The sequence below is a fragment of the Aulostomus chinensis genome, chromosome 17 (assembly GCF_037954235.1).
Source record: "Aulostomus chinensis isolate RoL2024-O1b breed Wild chromosome 17, RoL_Achi_v1.0, whole genome shotgun sequence".
Lineage (NCBI taxonomy): Eukaryota > Metazoa > Chordata > Actinopteri > Syngnathiformes > Aulostomidae > Aulostomus > Aulostomus chinensis.
In genome coordinates, this window is record NC_141336.1 from 10,580,506 (window position 1) to 10,602,167 (window position 21,662).

Sequence of the window (21,662 nt, forward strand, 5' to 3'; positions counted from 1 at the left end):
TAATGTCCTAACTCTTGTCACTGGAAATTATTCATTTAATTTCAGAAAATATTACATGGACCTTGATAGAGGTCTGCAATCTTTGACTGTACTTTGAAATAAATAACTGGCACCATAAAAAAATGGCTTTTACACTGTCATATGTACCATTAAAAGGTAAACGTATAAATCAGGCCAAACATATCCATGCAGTTTAAAATCAGAAGCCCAACTTACTAGTCTTTGGCCAGACAGCACTTCCAAAAGAGCCAAGAGCTTCACCCCATCTTTGATGTCCTCAAAAAGGTCATTAATCTCTAGAGGTGGTTTATGCTGGAATAGAGAAAGCAAACCTTTAATTTCATCATGAAAATTAGCCATCATCAGAAAAATGTCTCTACCAACAATTTTCAATATTAATTTCAAAGTGTGAAAGGATATTGGTATTCAAAACCATTACCAGGAAAAATGAGAGAGCAAGTGCTGTTTGTGGGAAACAGGCTTGTTAGTGACAACCACAGAGCCTCCCTGCAGCTGAAAAGATGGTGCCTCTTCCTCAGTGATGGCTTGATGCCCAGCCCTGAGGCGATGGTACTCCTTTAACCCTAACTCCATTCTCTCATAGCAACACATTTCCCCAGTTGTGTAAACTCAAAGATGACTGTGCTGTAACCTACTGTATGAAACAGGCAGCACGGTAAAGAGGAATTAAACAGATGCGTATTTATTCAGCAGAATGGAGCTTTAATTAAAAGGACAGCTCCCCATGGGAATTCTTTATTTGGCACCGTATACAGGCCAGTTCACAACTCAACATACTCCATAACAGGATGCAGTTGGCTGGCTATTTGGGGCAAAGGCGTGTGGAGAACCAAGTATCTGCCCTGTTGATCTCTACATACACACATTTCTTCTTCTTGTCACATAATTACTATTAAAGATGTGATAATAAAGAGTATCAGTCAGTGCTTTACCACTGATTCCATTAATACGAATAAAATACTGTTCAATTACCAGAATTATACTTTATTAAAGGCATAGTCTACAGCATTTTCCGCTAAAAAACAAAATCACTTATCATCATTTATGGACCTTAAGACAGGTAGTGGTGATTATTTCAGTAGCCATTCCCCTCTGCCTGTATTTCAATGTTTTTGTTTTTGTCAGGATGTTTCTGGGGTGGCTGTGGGTGTGTATGTCCCCTTTCTGCTAAGCAGGTAGGTGACAAACACCGGCTGCTTGCTTGTGCTAGCCAGTTTTCAGCCTGTCCTAGCAGGCATTTAGCTTTTCCTATTCAGGGTTGAGCTTGTCCAAGCCTGGGTCTAGCTTGTTCAAGCTGGGGTTTAGCTTGTCCTAGCTGGGGTTTACTACTGAGTGTTTGGAGTGTGCTAGTCAGCAGTTAGCATATGGTAGCTGATGGGTGATAGGTGATAGCAGGGCTGGATGGGGGTTTTCATGTTGTCAGGGGTGAGGGGGAATGTGCTCCTAGTGCTGTTGAGGCTGGACAGAGGGGCCAAATTTGAAAGATTGTTTACAAGTTGCAATCAGCCATGCTATAGTCCTTAATTTTTTTCCTCTGATTTTTAATATGAAACTCTTTGGAATGCAGATACCTGAAATCTAGAATGAAAAAAAAAAAATTAAAATGTGTGTCATTGATCATCCCACATCAGTCCCAAATGACAACTCTGACAGTTCAAGTTCAGCTTTTTACAGCTCCGGGACGTCGGGAGAAACTTAATCAAAGTAATATTCTATTCGACTATAAGAATTTAAAATATTAAGTTTACATGTCAGATTTAAAGAATCAACAAGAAGCTTTTACTTCTTCAATGACTCTGCTATATTCACACAAAAATAGCCTCTGCAGTTAGAAAACTCAACCTACCCTAGAAAAAAAATTGATTGATCAACAGAATCACATAAGAACAAAGGCCTGACAGCGGAGAAACTGTGAAAATAAATCAGTGGAAAAGTGCTAAGTAATACACTGTTAGGGGAAATGGACACAAAGGCACGAGGGGAAGTGTGACAGCTGGGGAAGTTCAAACTTTGATAGCACCAACCCCACCCATACCAAATGGATTCCATTGAAACCATTATTTCTGCAGGTTGTCAATCCGTCTATCTGAATTTTTGAGGATTACACAATTTCATGAAACTTTCCAGGAGGTTGTAGGTTGTCTAATAGTCGAATAGGTGTGGATTCCAATCCTGTGGACAATACACTACATATTTTTCTCTTTAACTCTTCACGTGCTCTTTCTGAAGGTAGACAAATTTGTTCATCTCTCTCTGTGATGACCCCAGAAGTACCAGAGCAGCCTTCAGCTACCCCATAAGCTCCAATGCTCAGTGTCATAAAGCTAAAAAATAAGCCAGTCCCTCTCGTAGAGAAGTAGCTGCAGCATAATTATGACTGCATGAGCCCTTTCATGATGTGGCATAATTCTAATAGTACTATTAGTATGCACAGGGAGTGAGTCAGGAACAGTGCATGAATAATAAAGAATTTCCCTAAAGAGAACCTCTGCATTGAACGACCACATAATGAGATTCTTCCAAAGTTTTAAGCCAGCAGAATAAACTAAACACCAAAACACCTTTCAGAGGCAAAACTCTTTGAAAAGTGCCAGTTGTAGCCATTGTGCCCGAGTCTGGTAAGTTGCCCATTCTGCTGTGTCATCTGTCCACCATGTCCAAGGAGCGTGAAATCAACTTATTTGCAAATACTTGAAGAAATTTCGCTATCAAGTGAATTCTTTAATACTACTGACCACGTTCTGAAGAAACCACTGGATGAATCATCTTCAGGTATTATAAAGCAAGCCCACTTAATCTTAATTCGCCTGTATTAGCTGCAACCTGGGATGATCACGCACACAAAGATTACTCTTTCGCTACTCTGTTACTCTTTCTAAAATTTGTATTTTTCTTTCAGAATAAATCTACATGGATAATCTAATACAGGTTCTGTTATTTGAGTATCATCATGTGTGATGCCACACAGCATCTGAGCATGAGCTATTTTTATACACTCTGTGTCATTTACATACATGATCCCTAGAGGCAGACGACTGTCTGCGGGGAACTGTCCTCACCCTCTTGTTCTCCATCTGTATACCACATCACTGTCCCTGCCAAAGCTGCACACACATACACACCCACACACAGACACACATACATGAAGTACTTAAAAAACAAAAGAATCACACACTCACCAGCACACTCACACACAGGTGGACACATACAACAATAGGTTGACTGATTTTTTATGGCCTATGCTGTTATTTAGAGTTCAGTGCAGGTAGCAAATGACTAATAAATGATGCAGTCAGCTCTGGCTGATTTTCTCTTTTTCTTTTTTTGGTGTCCGATAAAAAAAAAATCCACAAAACTATAATAGTAACACAAAATTGCTGAACTTATATTGCAGTGCGCTTACAATAAATCAATAAATAAATTTCAGCATGTTGTCAAATCCAAACTTTGAAAAAGAACAATAAAAGAAAACTTGCGTCCCCTTGTTTCTGACAAAAATGTGTAATTTGTGTGATAAACTGTGTGTAAAATGTGTGATAAATTTTTAGTGACTGGTTTCAAATATAGAGGCCGTCCAGCAAACAAAGGGTTGCTCGTTTGATCCTCACTTCCCCCGGTGACCATGTCAAAGATCCTTGAGCAAGATACTGAACCCCTAATTGCTTTCAATGACCCTGCAACGGACTGGCGACCTATCCAGGGTAAACCCACCTCTCACCCAATGTCACCTGGGATAGGCTCCAGCCCCCCTGCGATCCTTAACGGATAAGCTGTATAGAATGGATGGATGGATGGTTTCAGATAAAGAGTGAGTCTGCAAGTAGAATGACTTGAAATATGGCTGCCCGCAGATATGCCTGCTTGTTAACCATGATCTTAGGCATGGCCAATGACAATTAATAAGACATGTCAAATATTTGCCCAATTAATTGATTCACTTCTCCAGCACACAGCCAATACACAAACCAGTTTCCCCATAATTCCATAAACCACACACATGCTCCAACAGTGATTGTGACTCTGATGCAAGTATTAATCATCAAAGTAAAAAGCTTTAAAGCTGAACAGCAAGAATCCCTTACCATGAACCATGGAGTCAACCACTGTCATCTTTCCAGAAAGCAACAAGCAGCAGTATCTGCTATGACCTTTCTAAAAGTTCTCCTCTGATACACAGGTATGGCATCCAACAAACAAGGTAATTATTAACACTTATATGGACACACAGCTGTGCAGCACCATTATTAGAGGGCATTACTATTGCATGACAAAGCTTCTCTTGCAGTCAGCTCTCTGCACTGACAGGTTATTAGCCTGAAATACCAGTGAGCAAAGAGATGCGACATAATCATGTGGCGCTATAAAACGCCACTCATCTCTCTTATGAAACATATTACCATTAAACTGCAAACCTACTTGTGATGTAATTGCATTGACAACTGGTTTTACAAGAGCCTGGCTTTGAAGTCCTATAATCTCACACCCTTGACAGGAAGTACCTATCGTGAATAAGATGCAGAGAGCCAGGATGGAAATTCACACTTACCTTTGCTAAATGAGAATTGATCCATTTTGTGAAAGTTCTCTTCTGCACTGCCTCTTGCTCATCTAAAAATGAAAATCAAAAAACATATTTCAGTGAATGATGGACAACACAGGCCTTCAATGTTGAACATGACACTAAACGACTGGTGCTGTTCCAGAGTTCTTTTCCTTAAGTGAAATTCAAGCGCTTTTGAACAATTTTCAGGTAATTCCAGTGTGTGGTCTACAAAAAACAACAATATTTTGTTACCAAACCAAAGCATGGATGTTTTCAATAGGGTTCCTCAAGGCCTTGGTGTGTTTATGTGGTGCTTTGAGGGAAATTTGACCATTTTTTTCCATTCTCAAGTTGTGAAAAATTGATACACCTTGCACCAAATCTATGTAACAAATAATATGAAAGCAAAAAATGCAGCAACACTTTGAGACAAAATAATCCATGGGAATGGCAATCATATATCATCATATATTCTATCATAATGTGGACACTTATACCCTCTAAACTTCTAAAACTTGATTAGTCTCCTAACCAAAACATGTTTAAAGAAAATGTATGACTTGACACAGTGCTGAGCTGCATCTCAAACAGTATCAGCTTTCTTATGTTGTATAGCCTTCGTGTCCCCTCAGTAAACACAAAAATAGGTCTGTAGTAGGTCTCTCAGGGTTAAAAGAAAACTAGGGATAAAATAATCAAAATTTGTCAATTGATACAGATATGGGCTTGGAAAAAATGTCTATACCAGGTACTGAGCCGATGAACTGTACAGTATGGCTCACTGGGTGGAAGAGACTGGTACTACAGTTAAGCACTGCTTTCATAAAATTGAAAAACAAAATGTAACAAAATGATTTTTTTTACAAAAATAGGAATAATAAATAATTAAGAGCAACCGTGCTTTCCTTTTAGCTCCCTCCATTACTTGATGTAGTTTGATAAGTTAAATTTAACTGCAAAGACTGGCACTATTTTCCCTGATATCTGATTCAGATATTTGTGTCAGTATACAGTATCTGATACCACTATTAAATTAGTGTGACCCTAAAGCAAATTACAACAAAGTTTAAAAATGTGTCTCCAACCGAGAGATCCACTATGACAGGTACAAATAAAGATACTTTAATCACTTTACTCATACAACCTTGAAAATAAATAACACATCGCAATTAAAGCATTTTCAAGGAATTCCTGTGAAACCCTGCATTGACAGACTCTGATGGTGATGGTGATAACAGAACTATTTTTGCACAGAGAAGTGGTTTTGACTTGATTCTAAATGTGGATATAGCAACCACAAAAACATTAAACATATGAAATATTAATCCCTAATTCTAATAGTAGTGTCCACCGTAGCAGCTTGAAGGACAACCCCACACAAAATATAATAACTGCCTCTGAAATTCAAGTAGCATTGCAGCAGTCCTGCAGCAGCCATACAGCCCTCATCTGCAATGACTAGAAATGTGCGAACAAATATCAAGAGCTAGTATTAAATATGTTTTCAAAAAGAGGTCACACCAGGAGATTAGAGAATGAGGGGAGGGGGGATTTCTGCCAACATGTCTCATTAACCCCTGTGTTCACATGCGTGATTCTTTAGGTCACCCCCATCCTCTTTTGTGGTCTATTAATATATTCAGCCACAATGCCTCATGCATTATGCAGCATGTATAACAAAAAAAGAGATGTCTTTGCTTTAGTGATGCTGTTGTCATGACGAGGACGGGTTCCTAACACTTTGTCACCCATGCCGGTAGAACAGTGCTGCACCCTGCACACAGAGTGGCCATTTTTAAACATTCATCCTTAGAGATATAGAAAGCAGTCACGTGTTTACGGAAGCAACTATACAGCAAGCAAAGACGTCACGTTCACCCACAGGCAAATGCTTCATCACTGATGCACATGCAGGGATGCCCAATGAAGCATAACACATATACAAAGTTGCACACAAAGTGTAGAAATAAGCACACATGCAGCTGTGCTTGTGTGCAGGAAGGGGATTAGTTCACATAGCAGGGATTCACCTACAAATAATTAGCATATGTTATTTTTCCGGTTCTATCCTAGATTAGGCATGTAGGTCCACTCAGATGAGAGATGATGGGCACTGTTGTCCTACTTACCTCTGAGATATTGGAAAAATCCAGTAACTAGATTTAAAGAAGTCTTCCTAACAGAGACATCCTTATAGTGAGCCATCCTACAACCCACTGTCCAGCTCTCTCCCTTTGCCTTTCATGAGTTCCAGGGTGCATATATGTATGTGTGAAAATAAGATCCACAGGAAAAAAGCTGGCAAAAAACACACACACAGCTGTCCTTTCCCTTTTTTTCCAACAGGAAGCAAAACAGATCAGGCTGCCTGGTTTCCCCAGTGAAAGAAAAAGAGCTGCTGGAGGCTGAAAATGTCCCCTCCTCCCTGACACTCTCACTCATACAGACATGCACGCACGCACGCGCACACACACACACACACACACACACACACACACACACACACACACACACACACACACACACACACACAGAACACAGCAGAGACCTCTAAGAAAACAGGTGATTTACAATCCCATCCTTCCTTCTTCCTGTGTTTTTCCCATTCAGAGGAGCCATGCCTGTGTGGATGCGCACAGCCCCCGCTGCACTGCCTCGCTGTATCATTGCACTGTCTGAGGCTGGGAAGAGATCAGCTCTGAGCATGGCTCAACCAATCAGTATGGGGGAAGAGGTGATGTCACAGCTGTGGCTGCATTATCCAGATTTCAGATTGGTTTGTATACATGTCTATGAGGGTGTAATTGCCAGTAAGATTAATCTAATCCTCTATCTTGACACATTTGAAAAAAAACACCACCAGACAATGAATAAAGTGTACGAAAAATTCCTAAAAATATATATATATACTTTTTTAATTTTTACATGATAAGCTTTAATACTGAATGAAGTCTCCAGAGGTCTATTGATGAAAAATCCTAATTAAAAGAGTAGAACATACTATTAATTATTCATGCCAAAGCTGGGGAAGGACATCTACCACCTGCTCTCTGTCAGCGTAAATGCTATTGTGGGGGCAAAGTAGGCCCACCCAGCAGGGGATTCCCATTGCATAAACACTACAGCCCTAAAGCAGATTGTGTCAAACCTTCAAAGACCTAAAGGAAACACTCAAACTTTTAACCTGTTCTTCTCCTGGATTACTACACTCTGAATTTAGCGCGGAATAGAGAATGAGTATGGTTTTTGATAGCTTATCATGTCCTACTGAACAATCCCTTTATTTTTTCAAGACCACCAGCATGCTAAAAGCTTTTCTGATACACTAGAAATAACACTGAGCTGGCAATGCAATCATTACTTGCTCTATGGACAGTTTGTGGAACTGGCCCAGATAAGCTATTTGGGTGTATTTTCCCCTTTTTTACATCAAAGCAGCAAAATGTTTGAAGTAGCCCCACTGAAAGGATGTTGGCAGCTGCACATGTGGAGAACAATCAGCCACATCTGCAGTCATTTGAGGCAAGCTAATCTCTAAACAACAGAAAGGTCAGATATTCCACTCTTTTCTTGTGTGCTGTTGCTTTCTGTATTTCACTTAGTTTTGACTCTAATATAATTCAGTTTTAATATGTATACTGGCTGTGAAATTGTATTATCTTTCAGACAAAACATATTTTTTTCAAAACCAACACAGTGTCCAAAAACATAAAACATAAGAATAGATTCTTGTCTATCTATTCAAATCAAATCAAATCTTATTCAACGACAAGTGTGTGAAACTCCCACTGGAGTGACAAAGGAATGAGTTGTAGCAACTCATAATGTAATAACGGCTCATAATGTAACAATGGCTTATACTGTGAGGAACGTGTTGCATTGTCACCATTTTTTACCTTTGCCATTCCTGCAGGGTGAAAGGTCATGCTTTCACCTCTGTGATTGTCTGTCTGTATGTAAACAGAATCACAAAATTTCTGCAAAATGTGGTGGAGCATTAAGTCCATAACGACTACACCTGCACATTGAATACTTAACATTCACTGACAGGCAGAAGCCTGTGTTTGACTATGATCTGTACATAGCTGGCACTACAGTAACAGGGTGGATTAGGGAACAGGGAGGGGGACTATAGTTCATGTAGTTTAAGAGAATTTTCCATCCAGCCCTACATTTTCTGAACCAAGCTGGAGGACCCAGAGAGAACCCATGCAGGAACAGGGAGAACATGCAGACTCCACACAGAAAGATCCCGTGCCCGAGCCAGGACTCAAACTTGGAACCTTCTTGCTGTGCTCTTAAACTACATGAACTACAGTTCCCCTTCCTGTTCCTTAATAAATTGTTATTACATTATGTACAAAGATGTTATTACATTATGCGCTCATGATTTTATTACATTGTGAGCCAATTGTTACATTGTGAACTTTTATTACATTTAAGTTATTACATTATGAGCCGTTACTACAATAGGAGTTGCTACAGGTTCTAAAACCAAGAGATGTTAGCATTCCTCATCTCAAAGCCAGTGGGATTTTTTTAACGGGTTTTTGGTTAAATGTTCTAACTGCTCCATCATCTTTTACGGAGCTGTCCAGAGTCCTGAACTCTATGTGTAATACAGTAAGTTGTACATAAGTGTGTCTGAATATACTGACTGTCAAATGTGAAATATGTAAAACAGTTTCCATCACTGAATCATTATGTCAGCTCATTTAATTAAGCCTGATGTAGTACTACAAGCTAAGTGGCAGTTAAAAGTGGATAGCACCTGCAACAAACACCAAGAAGAGCAACAAACCACTAAGGCATCTCTCAAAAGTAATGGAGCACTTGAGGTGATCTTAGGACAGATGACTATGTAGGTGCGCTCCTTCACTGGCTTGTGAGGGTCACCTGGGAGTTCTGTAAAAGCCCACTCACACTGTTGTTGTTCCATTTAGTCATTTAGCCAAGAGCAGCCCCAGTTTAGTTCTGACAGCCCAGCAACAATCAAACCGGACAAGGAAGGATTCTGTGGCTGCCGGACTCAAACCAGTCTATTCTCAGATGTTTGACACTGAGGACACACAGGATGGTCTACACCTGAAAATGACAACACTGTAATTTAACTTTTTAAATTAAAGGTTCAGAGGTTAAGAGGCTCTCTGTTCAAATCATGTCAGTCGGATGGCCATCTGCCCCCAGCACTTTAATTGACTCTTCTGAGTGGATGCTTGATAAAATACAGTGTTTGATTTGTTTTTACTCATTTAAAGCTCAAGCAAATCTATATGATTTTCACATACATTAACAACAAATAATACATTTATCCATGTCCATGTGCTACTTCATTACCAGGGATGTGAAAAGGCTAAAAACTACAAAGAATTGTTTTTTTTTAAAAACCTGTCCTGTTCAGCAGCTGGGGCAAGCAGTATCGATGTTCCTGGTGCCTAGCTGTACTGAAGCAGTTTTACTCTGCAAAGGAGGAATCTAGGAACTCCTCCTATCGCCATTTGTGCTTAATTTTATTTGGAATGGTATTGGTTCACTGATAAAGCTACCGGACTGAGGCTCAGGAGTGGAAAGGAAGAGAGAATAGGGACAGGATAGGGAAGACAAGGGGGGGGGGGGGGGGGACAAAAACAACAACAATAGCATAAAAACAAACAAACAAAAAAACAGTAACAACAATAACAACAGAGAAAAAAAGAGAAAGAAAAACCATTGGTTGCAGAATTTCCAGTGCAGGCTTACCATTGGGTTTAATTTAATTTTTCAAATAAATGTCTGAGTATGTGATTATGGATCAGTTGTACACCGCATCACGCCCCCAGTCCAGGATAGCAGGCAGGTCAGGACCAGGCCACCAGGGCACCCAGAAACCCCCAGAACACGGGGAGCCCCAGCAAGCCCCCCCCCCCCCCCCCCCCAGGAAACAGCCACAGGCCCAGCCCATGCCAAGACCCACAGGAAAGCATAGGAGCAGCAACCCCCGCCCGGAAGCAACCCACAGAGAGACGGGGCAGATAGAGGAGCCCGGGCCCGCCGGGCACCCCCCCCCCCCCCCCCACAGCACAAGCAGAGCCCAGGGGCATAGGGCCCCTCTGGCCCGAGATCCAGCCAGAGCCCCCTAAGGAGCCCACCAGCGGCGAGGCCGTCACCCGCCCACACCCCACGCCCAGGCGGGGCAACCACAGCCCACCACAACGACCAGGCCCACCGCCCCCGTACAGCGCTACCCCCCCATCCCTCCACCTCCATCCCCTCCACCCATTCCCTGTTCTCCCCCTCCCCCCAGAGCAGGCGGGCTTCAGGCCATAAGGCACCACCAGCCAGCCAGCCGGGACCCCCCACTCACCCGAGAGGCCCAGCCAGCCTGCTGGGTTGAGCCAAAGGCACCTGCGTCCGGGACCACCACCCCCGGACAAAACAATCATACCCTCATCTTCGTCCATACAGGGGCTGAGTACTCCATAGATGCGGATACGGTCCAGGGCACCTCAGACCTAGTAAAACCGCCAGCAAGCAATCCACCGCATAACGGCAAGGCCCGCGACCAACCCCAGCCCAACCACCATGCTGGGAGGAAGACCACCCCTCCCAAGAGCACCGGTCAGGCCCCCAGGCCTGCGTTGGTGCAGTTAGCAAAAGAGGCAGCACTGGACCCACTATCCGCCCCAAAACTACAAAGAATTTAAGGAAATGATTAGAAATTAACCACTAAAAAATCTAACATGGAAAGCATTATTAGGCTTTTACATGTCAACATTGTTGACATCAGAGTTACGTCCACCAAGGTCCTATTTTTGGTGGCATTGTGTGCCAGCAGTTTTACACAAAAAATATGAAGTCTGATTTTGAATGCACTGAGGAAGAATCCATTATATTTAGAAGAGATTAGTCACAGCACCACCTTATGGCAAAAGGAAATCACATGTTATTTATACTTTGATGTACTCCTCTTGGTGGGTTGACCAGATCAATCTCAAATTTAGGCCGTTACACCCTTGGAACTTGTCAGGTTTGAGGAGGGAGGCAGGTGGACCCAAATGCAAATGAGATTAAGGAGGGCAGGACATGAAGATCGTAAGGATTTCAACGATTAAAACAAACTAAAATACACCTGCAGATTTCAGCAAACAAGGGACATGGTGGTGCAAACACAGGTAGGGTTTAAAGACGGTCTGACAAAAAATGACTCAGATGCCATAACTAAACTCCAAAAAGTGCGAAACAGACAGGACAGACATGAGGACCCAGGGGGAAGTGCTATCAAAATAAATCAGGAACTGACTAGACTATTCAAAACCAAGGAACAAGGAAACATAAGAAACATGAAGACAATAACTAAAACTAGAGAGTTCTTGATTATACCAACTTAAGAGTCCAAAACTAAGTGTCCACAACTCAATTAACCATTGTGGTTATGGTACCGTAACAGATGGGTTACTGTGAAGCATATGAGTTAAACAGTGCAACCGTGGTGAAGTGCTCAATTTCTATATATCACAATAGGACAGGAAGCTGTTGTTACTAGACACCACATGGTCAGATCTTATCCAAATTTCCTGTGAGAAGAGTCCTCGCCTAAAGACATCTATGAAATGAAATTAATTCATAGTTATAACACCACAAAGTGAATACAGGAAGTAAAACTGATGTAAAAATCATTGTTTGAGCTACAGCAAATTAAACTGTGTTGTCTTCATGTTATGTACAGCCACATAATATATTGCAAGCGTGTGTTCTACAGTGCCATCTTGTGGACACAGGAAGTGGTATTTTTACAACAGTTAACGCATTAGTCTGCCTCTTTATGCTGAATCTAATTTTATCAGTTTTGATTTCCTTCCCCCTCTATGGAACAGTCACACACTCCAATGTGTTTGAGGGCCTGCTCAGGTGTTGCTCATGGTTTGTGCCCTCAAGTTTATTAATATCTCCATTGAGGGAATTCATCACGCTGTGAGATTTCAATGCCCTTCAGCAGCTGCATTTCTTCACATCGTGTCTGACACACAGCCTCAACTAAAGTCAAACCCACAAGAGCCTCGTCATACAGAAAAGGCAGAACATTCTCGTTGCGTACACTCGAGGCAACTGAAAGACATCAAGAGTAACCTGAGGGCATCTGAGGCCACAAATTGTTGCCACAGTAGGGTCATGTGATACTGAAATCAAAACCTACTATCAATTAATATAGCATGCAACAGCAACAAGTTCCATAAAATACCAAAAAGGAATACATGATCAGTAAGGAATATTTAAAGAGATTAGTTCAGAATTTTTTCAATGTGCAGAAGACTACATAATTGACAACGGACAGTATTTACTGATTACTGATGTCAATAATTCATTCACCCAGATGGACTATTGCTCAAGTCAGAGTGAGTCTGCAGGAGACTTGTCTGCTGGGTATCTTTAATGGCAGGAAGTCAGTAACTAAACTAAAACTGCTTGTAAAAATGAAAAAGAAAAAAAAGGTCATCTTTCAGACATGGACAGTTCAATGAAAATTTCCACATGCAGCAAAAACAGGAACCTTTGCATTTATTTCATTTTGCATTTCAGGTCAAGAAGATGAAGAGGCTAATAGATCAGTTGATTTAATACAAACTATTTTGAATATAAATTAATATTTAGGTCATTTTTCAGACAGAAAACCTAAAAAAAAAGGAATGAAAATGATGAAGTATTTCCTTTATTATCCCGCATCCATTCACTTCTTTTCCCTAACAAAATTCTTCAGCTCCTCTGGGGGTTATATTCCCTCCAGCCTGTTCTGGGTCTACCACAGGGCCTCCAACAATATCTCACTAATACTAAGCCCAGCCACCCTGTAAGGTAACTAATTTAGTCCATTTGATACATGAGGGTGCTCAGGTCTCCCTCCTCTGGGTGAGGTTCTGAACTCCCAACATGAGCAGCCACTTGGGTATATGAATCATTCTTAGTCAGGACCCTTACCTACTTGGGGGAGAACTATCTAAAAAGAGTTAAATGTGTGTTTGTCACTTGCTTTAAAAAGCGAGAATAATTTGATGTGTACTGTATGTAGTTTCTCTATATTAATGCACGTCTGAGCAGGTTTAGGGTTATAAAAATGTGAAAAAACAATTAAAACACACTCAGAGAACAGGTGTCCTTCATGATTTTGACTGCCATGTACTTCAAATATATTAGATGGAAATACTGTAGCTGTGACGAGCACAGGAAACGGTGTCTCTAGAGCAGGAACTGGGCAGCACTGGCACAACCACAGACAAATGCAGTAGCTATGGTAACAAGCTATAACATTAGTTTCCTGGTATACTGTGCATTCAAAAGTAACTGAACCAAATCAGGTGTGTAGTGACGGAAGTCACCTAATGGGCTTGTAAAAAGTGGGAGACATCAACAAAAAGAGGCTCCTACTATTGATCTATTCTTTCACCAAGGGCAAAGAGGGTGTCAGGTTTACTCAGAGCTTTGTCTGTGCATTCATGAAGCCACAGTTGATGTGACTCAGTATCTCATATCATGGCAGGCAAAACATTCTGATGATCCCTTAGCTCAAACCAAAACTAAAGAGGCAAAGTCAAGACATGCATAATTAGATTCCATTTTTCTTAGAAGCGATGCAACAAAAAGAGGATGTATGTACCATTTATCAGCTATCATGAAGCGATATCAAAATACATTCCTCTTAACAACTAAACTTGTTTTAGCAATGCGTCAAAATAAAAAAGATAACATGATCAAATCAGTTTCACATGTAATATTCATCATGTAGCCACAGTGAAAAACATTGTGTTATGTGTTACTTGGTCAGACAACAAACAATACGCATGCCATTTGTTGTGTCACAAGATCTAACAAGAATGCACATAAAATTTCTTATTAATCCAAATGAGATTATCGACTAATTCAAAAAGCAAAAAATAGAGACCATTTGAATGTGAAATCAAATTTTGTGATTCTATTTGAACTTTTAACCAACAACAGTGTGTGTGTGTGTGTGTGTGTGTGTGTGTGTGTGTGTGTGTGTGTGTGTGTGTGTGTGTGTGTGCACGCTACACATTTGTATAGCAGGACTTATGACAGCTATTTACAGTGACCAACTAGCGGGCAATCCTATGACATAAAGAGGCAGTCAGTTTCCATTTAACGGTACATTTTCCAACTGTGTGTCATGCTCATATGTGTGTGAAAGCATGTGTGGGTTTGCATTCTGCAAATGCTGGCAAACTTCAAATTGGCATGAAGCCCAGCCCTTGAATCAGCACAATCTTACAGTACAGCAACGGAGAAGGAGAGACTTTTGCCTGTAAACAAGTGGCACAAACAGTGACACTTACCCTGCAGCTTCTGCATTACGTTAGTGATGTCCAAGGACCCTCGCCTGAACTGCCTCGGAGAGGCCATGTTATCCCGCAGGGCTCAATGACAAGGTGTGTCAATGATGCTGAGGATCCTTCACAACTGTCCTGAGTGGGACATCCCCTCTGCCCCTCCCTCTCTCTCTAAATTCACTGCAGGACAGCCTCCAATTGAATCTCAGGTTACATCCGCAGGTTCACTGTCCAATGGTAGCACTCCTTTCATTCAGTAACTGCAAAAAAAGTATGTGAGAAGGGTTTCAATGTCAACCAATTACCTTTAAAGACTATTCTTTATTCACCACTCCTTGATGTTCATAGTATTTAGCCCTACTTTTACTTCAATCAGCTTTGCTTCAAATTGTTCATGTTGAAATAAAAGTAGTTTTTAGGGCCCGAACAATACAGGACTTTTGAGGCCGATACTGTTAGAGATAGATAGATAGATAGATAGATAGATAGATAGATAGATAGATAGATAGAAAGATAGCTAGATAGATAGATAGATAGATAGATAGATAGATAGGTAGGTAGATAGATAGATAGATAGATAGATAGATAGATAGATAGATAGATAGATAGATAGATAGATCATTTCATGCTCATTTCATTCATGAAATGATCACTAGCTTTTACGACACTACAACCAATATGTTAGGAACATTTGATAATTATCAAAGTAAAATGATTGCCTTTGGAATTTTTTGGAGTCATAATCATGGTATGAAAAGGTGATAGAGGGCACATCTCCAACAACAAACAATATTCCAACAAAAAAATATTATTAATAATAAAACTTCTGTATAAATCCAGGTTTTGGTCAAATAATTGAATTCCTAAATGACAGGATTATAATTGTCTAAAAGCAGCTAAAAATATGTTGGTATTAAGTTAACAGACACTCATAAGAAAAAGCTTTTCAAACTTTTGATCCATGTTAAGGAAGTGCAAACATCTTTTTTTAGACCTATTTACGCCCAAACAGAATTATCAATCAATCAATCAATCAATCAATCAAGTTATTTTACATAGATGTAATAAAATTAACTTCACCAGACAAACGTTATCTGCTTAAAAAAAAAAAGTTCGATAACTGAGTTAGCAGTTTCAGTGTGATAGCTCCAATAGGGAGATGATACTTGGTCACAAACGTTTGAAATACAACAAAACAGCTTGAAAGCATCACAAACAGTAGCAAGCTAACGTAAACACAACCCTAGCGATGAACACACAAGCAAAACACGGTGACACAAAGTTGTGCGGTACGTTACCTCTACTTACCACTTTCGTCATTTCAGCTCAAGGAAACTTTACAGAGGAAGTGTCTATCGAGGTGTTGCCTGGTTACTATTGGCAACGCCGACATTGAAACATGGAGGCGAGAAGACCCGGCGCTCGTGAACCTAGTGGCTGAGGCACCGCCACCACATGCTGTAAAACCTGCAGGAGGAGGAGTGGCAGAAGTGTGCTCTCTGGTCACATTCCTCTTGTTCATCTTCATAAGAGGCAAAGAAGGCTTTTTTCTTTTCTTTGGGAAAACACAGAGGAATCCCGGGTATCTGTCTGCCCTGTGGCGCTGCATTGTGAGTTTATAGTAAGGGATTGTGTATGCGGAGAACAATCAATTACATTGGCAGACATCAATAGAAATAGATTAACACATGAAAAACAAACAAAGATTGGAAAATAGCTATTTCTGACATTTATTGGTTTATAATTTTCTAAATTTCTACATTTATTGCAATGTATGCTAATAAAGTGGGCGCGGCTGACATGATTCTAAAACAGGATTGGTCAACTAGGGGAACCAGACGGAAGCTGGTAGCCAAGGCTCCGCTATCAACTTTCATTAACAAAATGCAGGTGTAGAAATGGCAAAAGGACATAAAACACACGTGATAGTGGAAACAATGCTACTACATACTTGCTGTCTCTCTAAAGCTTCAGATGTATAAAACTTGCCCCACTTACCAGCGTAAGTCCTGTCACCATGTCCGCGAATGTATTTGATGCAAGGACGAACAGAGCCACGTTGCGGCGGCGGCGAGAGGCATTTCTAACAGTCTGCCAGTGTTTCATACTTGTGCAGCGAAGCCGTTTACTGGTGCAATTGTGCCACCTGCTGGACATCTGTGTCATAACGGTTGCCTTACGTCCTCAATGGCTTCTTACTGATAGAAATAGTCTAAGGAAGTGATTAAAAATAGGTGAATAGATTCACTTAAAACAACTATTTAGTTTTGGGAGAGTGTCTCACTACAATGTAGCTCAAGTTTAAATGTATTGTTTAAACCATGTATTTACATGAATAGAATACCAGCTTCAGAAAGCTGGTTCGAGCTTGTCGACCTGCGAACTGTCAGGGTCGCAGTGAATTGGGAACAAAGCAACAATAGAAGGAAATCCCCACAGAGACCAGGAGCTTGATAGCCTACAGACCAGTGAATGGTTAGATTTTCATTGGTTTACCTTATCCAGACCCTTGTCATGACACTTAGACAAGTTCTTTTTACGTCACAGGGAAGGTTGTTCATTTACTTAATCTACTGTCCTTCTATTCAATCCAGTAGTTTTATTAGAATATTAATATATATTAAATAATTGTTGTGATCGTAGTAGTTTCAGAGTAACACAGATAACATGCCTTGATTGAAAAAACAGTACTCAAAAATGAAATGCAGCCAATAAGGCCATTGTGAAAATGTATTGATCCCAAGGAAATGATGCAAAAGGAAACTACCCTGCTTCCCAGTGTTATGTCCCACACAGATAAGCAATACACTTGCTAATTTTGAAGCCAGAAAAGGAAGGAAGCATGACAACAAAATTTCCGCTATACTGTTCAGGGGTACAAAAAAAACCACAAGAAGCCTGTCTTGGAAAAAGCTAACTGTTCTCCTGTCTGCTTGCAGTAAGGGTGGAATCGAACACAAGCCTTTTGGAGTAATGGCGCATAATGATACACATCCCTTGTTGGAAATACTAAAATCATTTAATCTTGGTGAGTGTATCTGTATGTCTCTTGTCGTGACTCTGAGAGAAAATTGAAAGGCAATTTCTTACAGCTGCAGCAATAAGATTCTTATTTTGTATTGTAAATAAATAAGTTCCTAAGTACATATATAGATCTTTTTGTTGAGATGGTGTAGTTGCTTTGTAGTTTTTGGATTGCATTAGCCTCTTTCCGTTTTTAACATCCTGCCTTTTTGTCAATCATTTGTAGCTTTAAGCATATTTTAGTTGTAAGTCATTATTATGTATGAAATATAAATAAAGTTTGATTGAATCATTGATAGAAACAGAGACTACAGAAACACCAGAGATTAAAGTTTTCACATCTTAAATGAAAGTACCAAAACAGCAATGTAAAACACATTACAAGTGAATTTGTTGCATGAAAAGCAATACTTTTAAATCTGTGAAAATCCATATGTATTTGTAGATAAATGTGGTTTAACTATTGCTGTGAAGGAACTGGTTTGGTCTATCTGAGAAATATGATATATGAAATAATATGATTATCACTATTGTAGCATCGGTGTGTCATGTTTAAACTATATATACATCAATAGCAGATCAATCTGAGGGGGTGTGAGATGATTCATGGGAGAGGAAAGAAGAAAACATACAGTTCTGATCCACAAATCTGCCTTTTGGACAGCTCACATCAATAAAATATTGCATCATTTAAACATTGATTGAAGCCTTAATGGAGATGTAATAAGACCCGAAAAGCAAAAAATTAAGTGTTTCGTATTTTCAAAATGTGTTATATTGTCTCTTGTGTGAAATCTCCATTTTAAAAGTCCAGTCCATTTAGTGAAGTTGAAAGTACAATATATCCTTAGTGCGGTCGAAGCATAAAGTGGCATTGAATGAACTACTTAAGTAAAGTTCTGCTCTCGAAAACATGGACTTAAATACATTACTTGATTAAAGAGATTAAGTTACTTTCTATTACTGACAAATGCATTATTATCAGACTGATATGTAGGCTTTTAGAAAAAAATCTAATTACTCCTGGATTACACAGTATTTTTTGATCTTCTTCAACTGTTAAAAATTATCCAGTAAACTCACTTGTTCTTTCTGCCTCCATGAGCCCAAAGTAGATACAGAGAAGTACTGTAGCATGCAGCGCTTCTGTCTTTAAAAATAGAACATACAGCATTTCTCCTGGTTTCTACTATGCTAAATTAAAATTTTGAGCTGAAGTATTTTTCAGTGGTCATAGTTTTCTATCTATCACTTTTCTGCAACCCTACTGTAATAATTTATTTCTCTATATATTTCTATTTAAAGTATTTCTACTTTCTACTAAAAGAAAGCACCTACTGTAAGTGCTTCATAATTTTAGGATGTGCATGCAAATTAACTGGTGAAAACTTGAGTTTTGTAAAGTCAGACCAGTTGTGGTCAAGTTTGAGCTTCAGTACAATGAGTTGTACCGTCACATAACACTGAGTGAACCCACACAGAAGGTATGATGTAAGCTTTTATGTAACAAGCCCAGTATAGCATTGCCCTGGTTCAGTAAATCAATAAGCAAAACTTCCTGGAAATAATCTGCAACATATGAGAGCTACTTTATTATCTTAACTTTAGAGCCTGACAGTTATCAGACTTTTAGAAATGATGTTAATATCATAAACGTTAAAATTAATAACAATAATGATAATAAGTGTCCTCTTTGCTACTAAACTCCATTTAGCTAGCTAAGAGTTCATGCCACAGCTCCCAACCATTAAATGAATCTACTGTATTTAAAAAAACAAAACAAAACAAACAATAACATTGAAATCATGTCATTTTTAGCTATTTAAAACAGTTACAAATGTAATTCATGTCTAAAATTCTAAGTGTTTGGTTCAAACTTTATTACAACATGAAGGCAGAATAGCCAAAGATGCTAACACATAAGTTTCCAATCAACAGACCAGTAATGAAAATATCTTCAAGGTTAGTAAATGGAAATGACAAGGGAGTGACATACACTCGTCATTTAAACATGAGGGCATTATTAATTACTTTCCAGGATGAAATCTCATGAACTTTGAAAAGTAACACCGATTCACAGACTCAGTCTTCAACTATTTCAATAACTTGTTGGTAATTTAAGGTGAAGGCACAACCATCTCAGAGTCTAAGCATTTGACGCCAGTACTAAATTACACTAAACATCTTTTTTTATTATAATTATTTGTTTGAAAACTGACTGTCATGTAAGAAAATATCAAGAAATCTTTTGAAAACAAATATCAGTTCATAAAATCATCTAAAATAATATAGCAGTCTTTACTCGACTTATCCCTTGAAGTAGTATTTGTTTGAATGACACCGCCACACTCAAATAATAACCTTCACTGGGATTTTGTTCTTTTAATTTACCCAAGTCTTAGGGCCTCTATTATTGGCTTAACCGATATATCAGTTGGGCTCTAATTTAAAGAGGAGTTGAAACATGTGTGGAGGTAATATCCCCATATTCTCCATATTAAGATCAATAGATTGCATATACCCCCCCCCCCCAGTCTTTCCAACCATTATTATTTCTTGTTTCCTTAGTAATTTTTCTTTTCTGATGCTTTGCATTAATCTGTTTCTTTCCAGGTGATATGATTCTAGCGTTCTGTTTGTCTGTGCTGGTGGGCTTGCTGTTAGGGGCTTTAATCTACGTTCTGCTAACCTGGGCATCCAGGCGCACCGCAACTGCCATGATCACCAGACGCTCTAAAAAGAAATCTCGCCGCTCACAAACACGCAATCCAATGAGCAGCCAGGTCGGTCTTTACCGAAGCACCTTTCTAAGTGTCTACAGACAGCCCTCACTGGAGCCAGTGGGCCCTCTTGGGAGTAAACCTGGGGCTGAGACCTCCACCTTTCGCCCACTGCCAAAGGGAAGCAGGGCTGGCCTTGAGATGGGAGACGACACCCAGGTGGACATGCCTGATGATACAGCGGCTTCAACCTCATCAGATTCAGCATCCCTGGTACCAAACAAAAGACATTCTTTCTGGTTGGGCAGCAATGGACTTAAGGGATTCCTCCCCTCGCAGACCCCCCCTCCTGCATACAACAGCGTTATCCATGCCTTTCAAGAGACTTGCACTTGAAGCTGTCACCATAGATACAAGAAGAATTGAACATTTTACATTAAAAGTTGGGGGATCGGACCTTTCCTGTCAGGTTTCAGTTAGTACACAACTTATTTTGCTGCCATGAAATGCCAGCTCAGTATAAATCAAACAGAAAAAAGTACTGACTATCTGATGACCATCAGCTGGGAGACAATGAGGTGAGGCCGGGGGTCAGTGTGGCTGTAATGATGTGACAGTCAGGGAACTGTGGTTGATAGTGACATTATCTAAAATCACAATAAAGAGTAAATGATGAGTTTATGATGATATTTGTGCACAAGTGAAATATTATTCAGATCAGCTGTGATTAGCTTCAAAACAAGAGCAATGGCATGCTTTCAAGTTATTTTTAGATTTTATTTTATTCATTCTTACTTGCAATAAAAAACTGAATTATGCTGTACTGTATGTAGACCTTGAGATTTATTAAAAGCAGATAAATGTTTTATATATATACATATATATATGTATATATATATGTATATATATATATATATATATATATATATATATATATATATATATATATATACTCTCTCTATGTCTAAAATAAACAAACAATCCTAGCATGAATACATATAATAGTTACTTAAATTACCGGTATTAAAAGCCCAATGC

At 39.6% G+C, this 21,662-nt stretch overlaps 2 protein-coding genes across 9 annotated transcripts in view; one reads left to right on the forward strand and one right to left on the reverse strand.

Moving 5' to 3' along the window:
• syne1b (spectrin repeat containing, nuclear envelope 1b) overlaps window positions 1-16,243 on the reverse strand; it is a 96,364-nt gene extending 80,121 nt beyond the window's left edge. For 6 of the 8 annotated variants that reach the window (XM_086182880.1, XM_086182885.1, XM_086182884.1 and 3 more), the window contains exons 1-3: window positions 6,694-7,183; window positions 4,568-4,629; window positions 217-312 (exon numbers count right to left, since the gene is read on the reverse strand). In XM_086182880.1, coding sequence (XP_086039006.1) covers window positions 217-312; window positions 4,568-4,629; window positions 6,694-6,769 — 234 coding nt within the window. In that variant the 5' untranslated portion in view covers window positions 6,770-7,183. Of the gene's footprint in view, window positions 1-216; window positions 313-4,567; window positions 4,630-6,693; window positions 7,184-14,886; window positions 15,141-16,188 lie in introns of those variants that run through there. The other 2 variants (XM_086182879.1, XM_086182882.1) reach the window with 2 other exon arrangements.
• A 1,517-nt stretch (window positions 16,244-17,760) lies between these two features.
• Window positions 17,761-21,494, forward strand: myct1b (myc target 1b). The gene is made up of 2 exons (XM_086182758.1): window positions 17,761-17,908; window positions 20,518-21,494. Exons 1-2 carry the CDS (start codon window positions 17,854-17,856, stop codon window positions 21,018-21,020), a joined length of 558 nt encoding a protein of 185 aa, XP_086038884.1. The 5' UTR covers window positions 17,761-17,853; the 3' UTR covers window positions 21,021-21,494.
• Window positions 21,495-21,662: the final 168 nt, after the last annotated feature.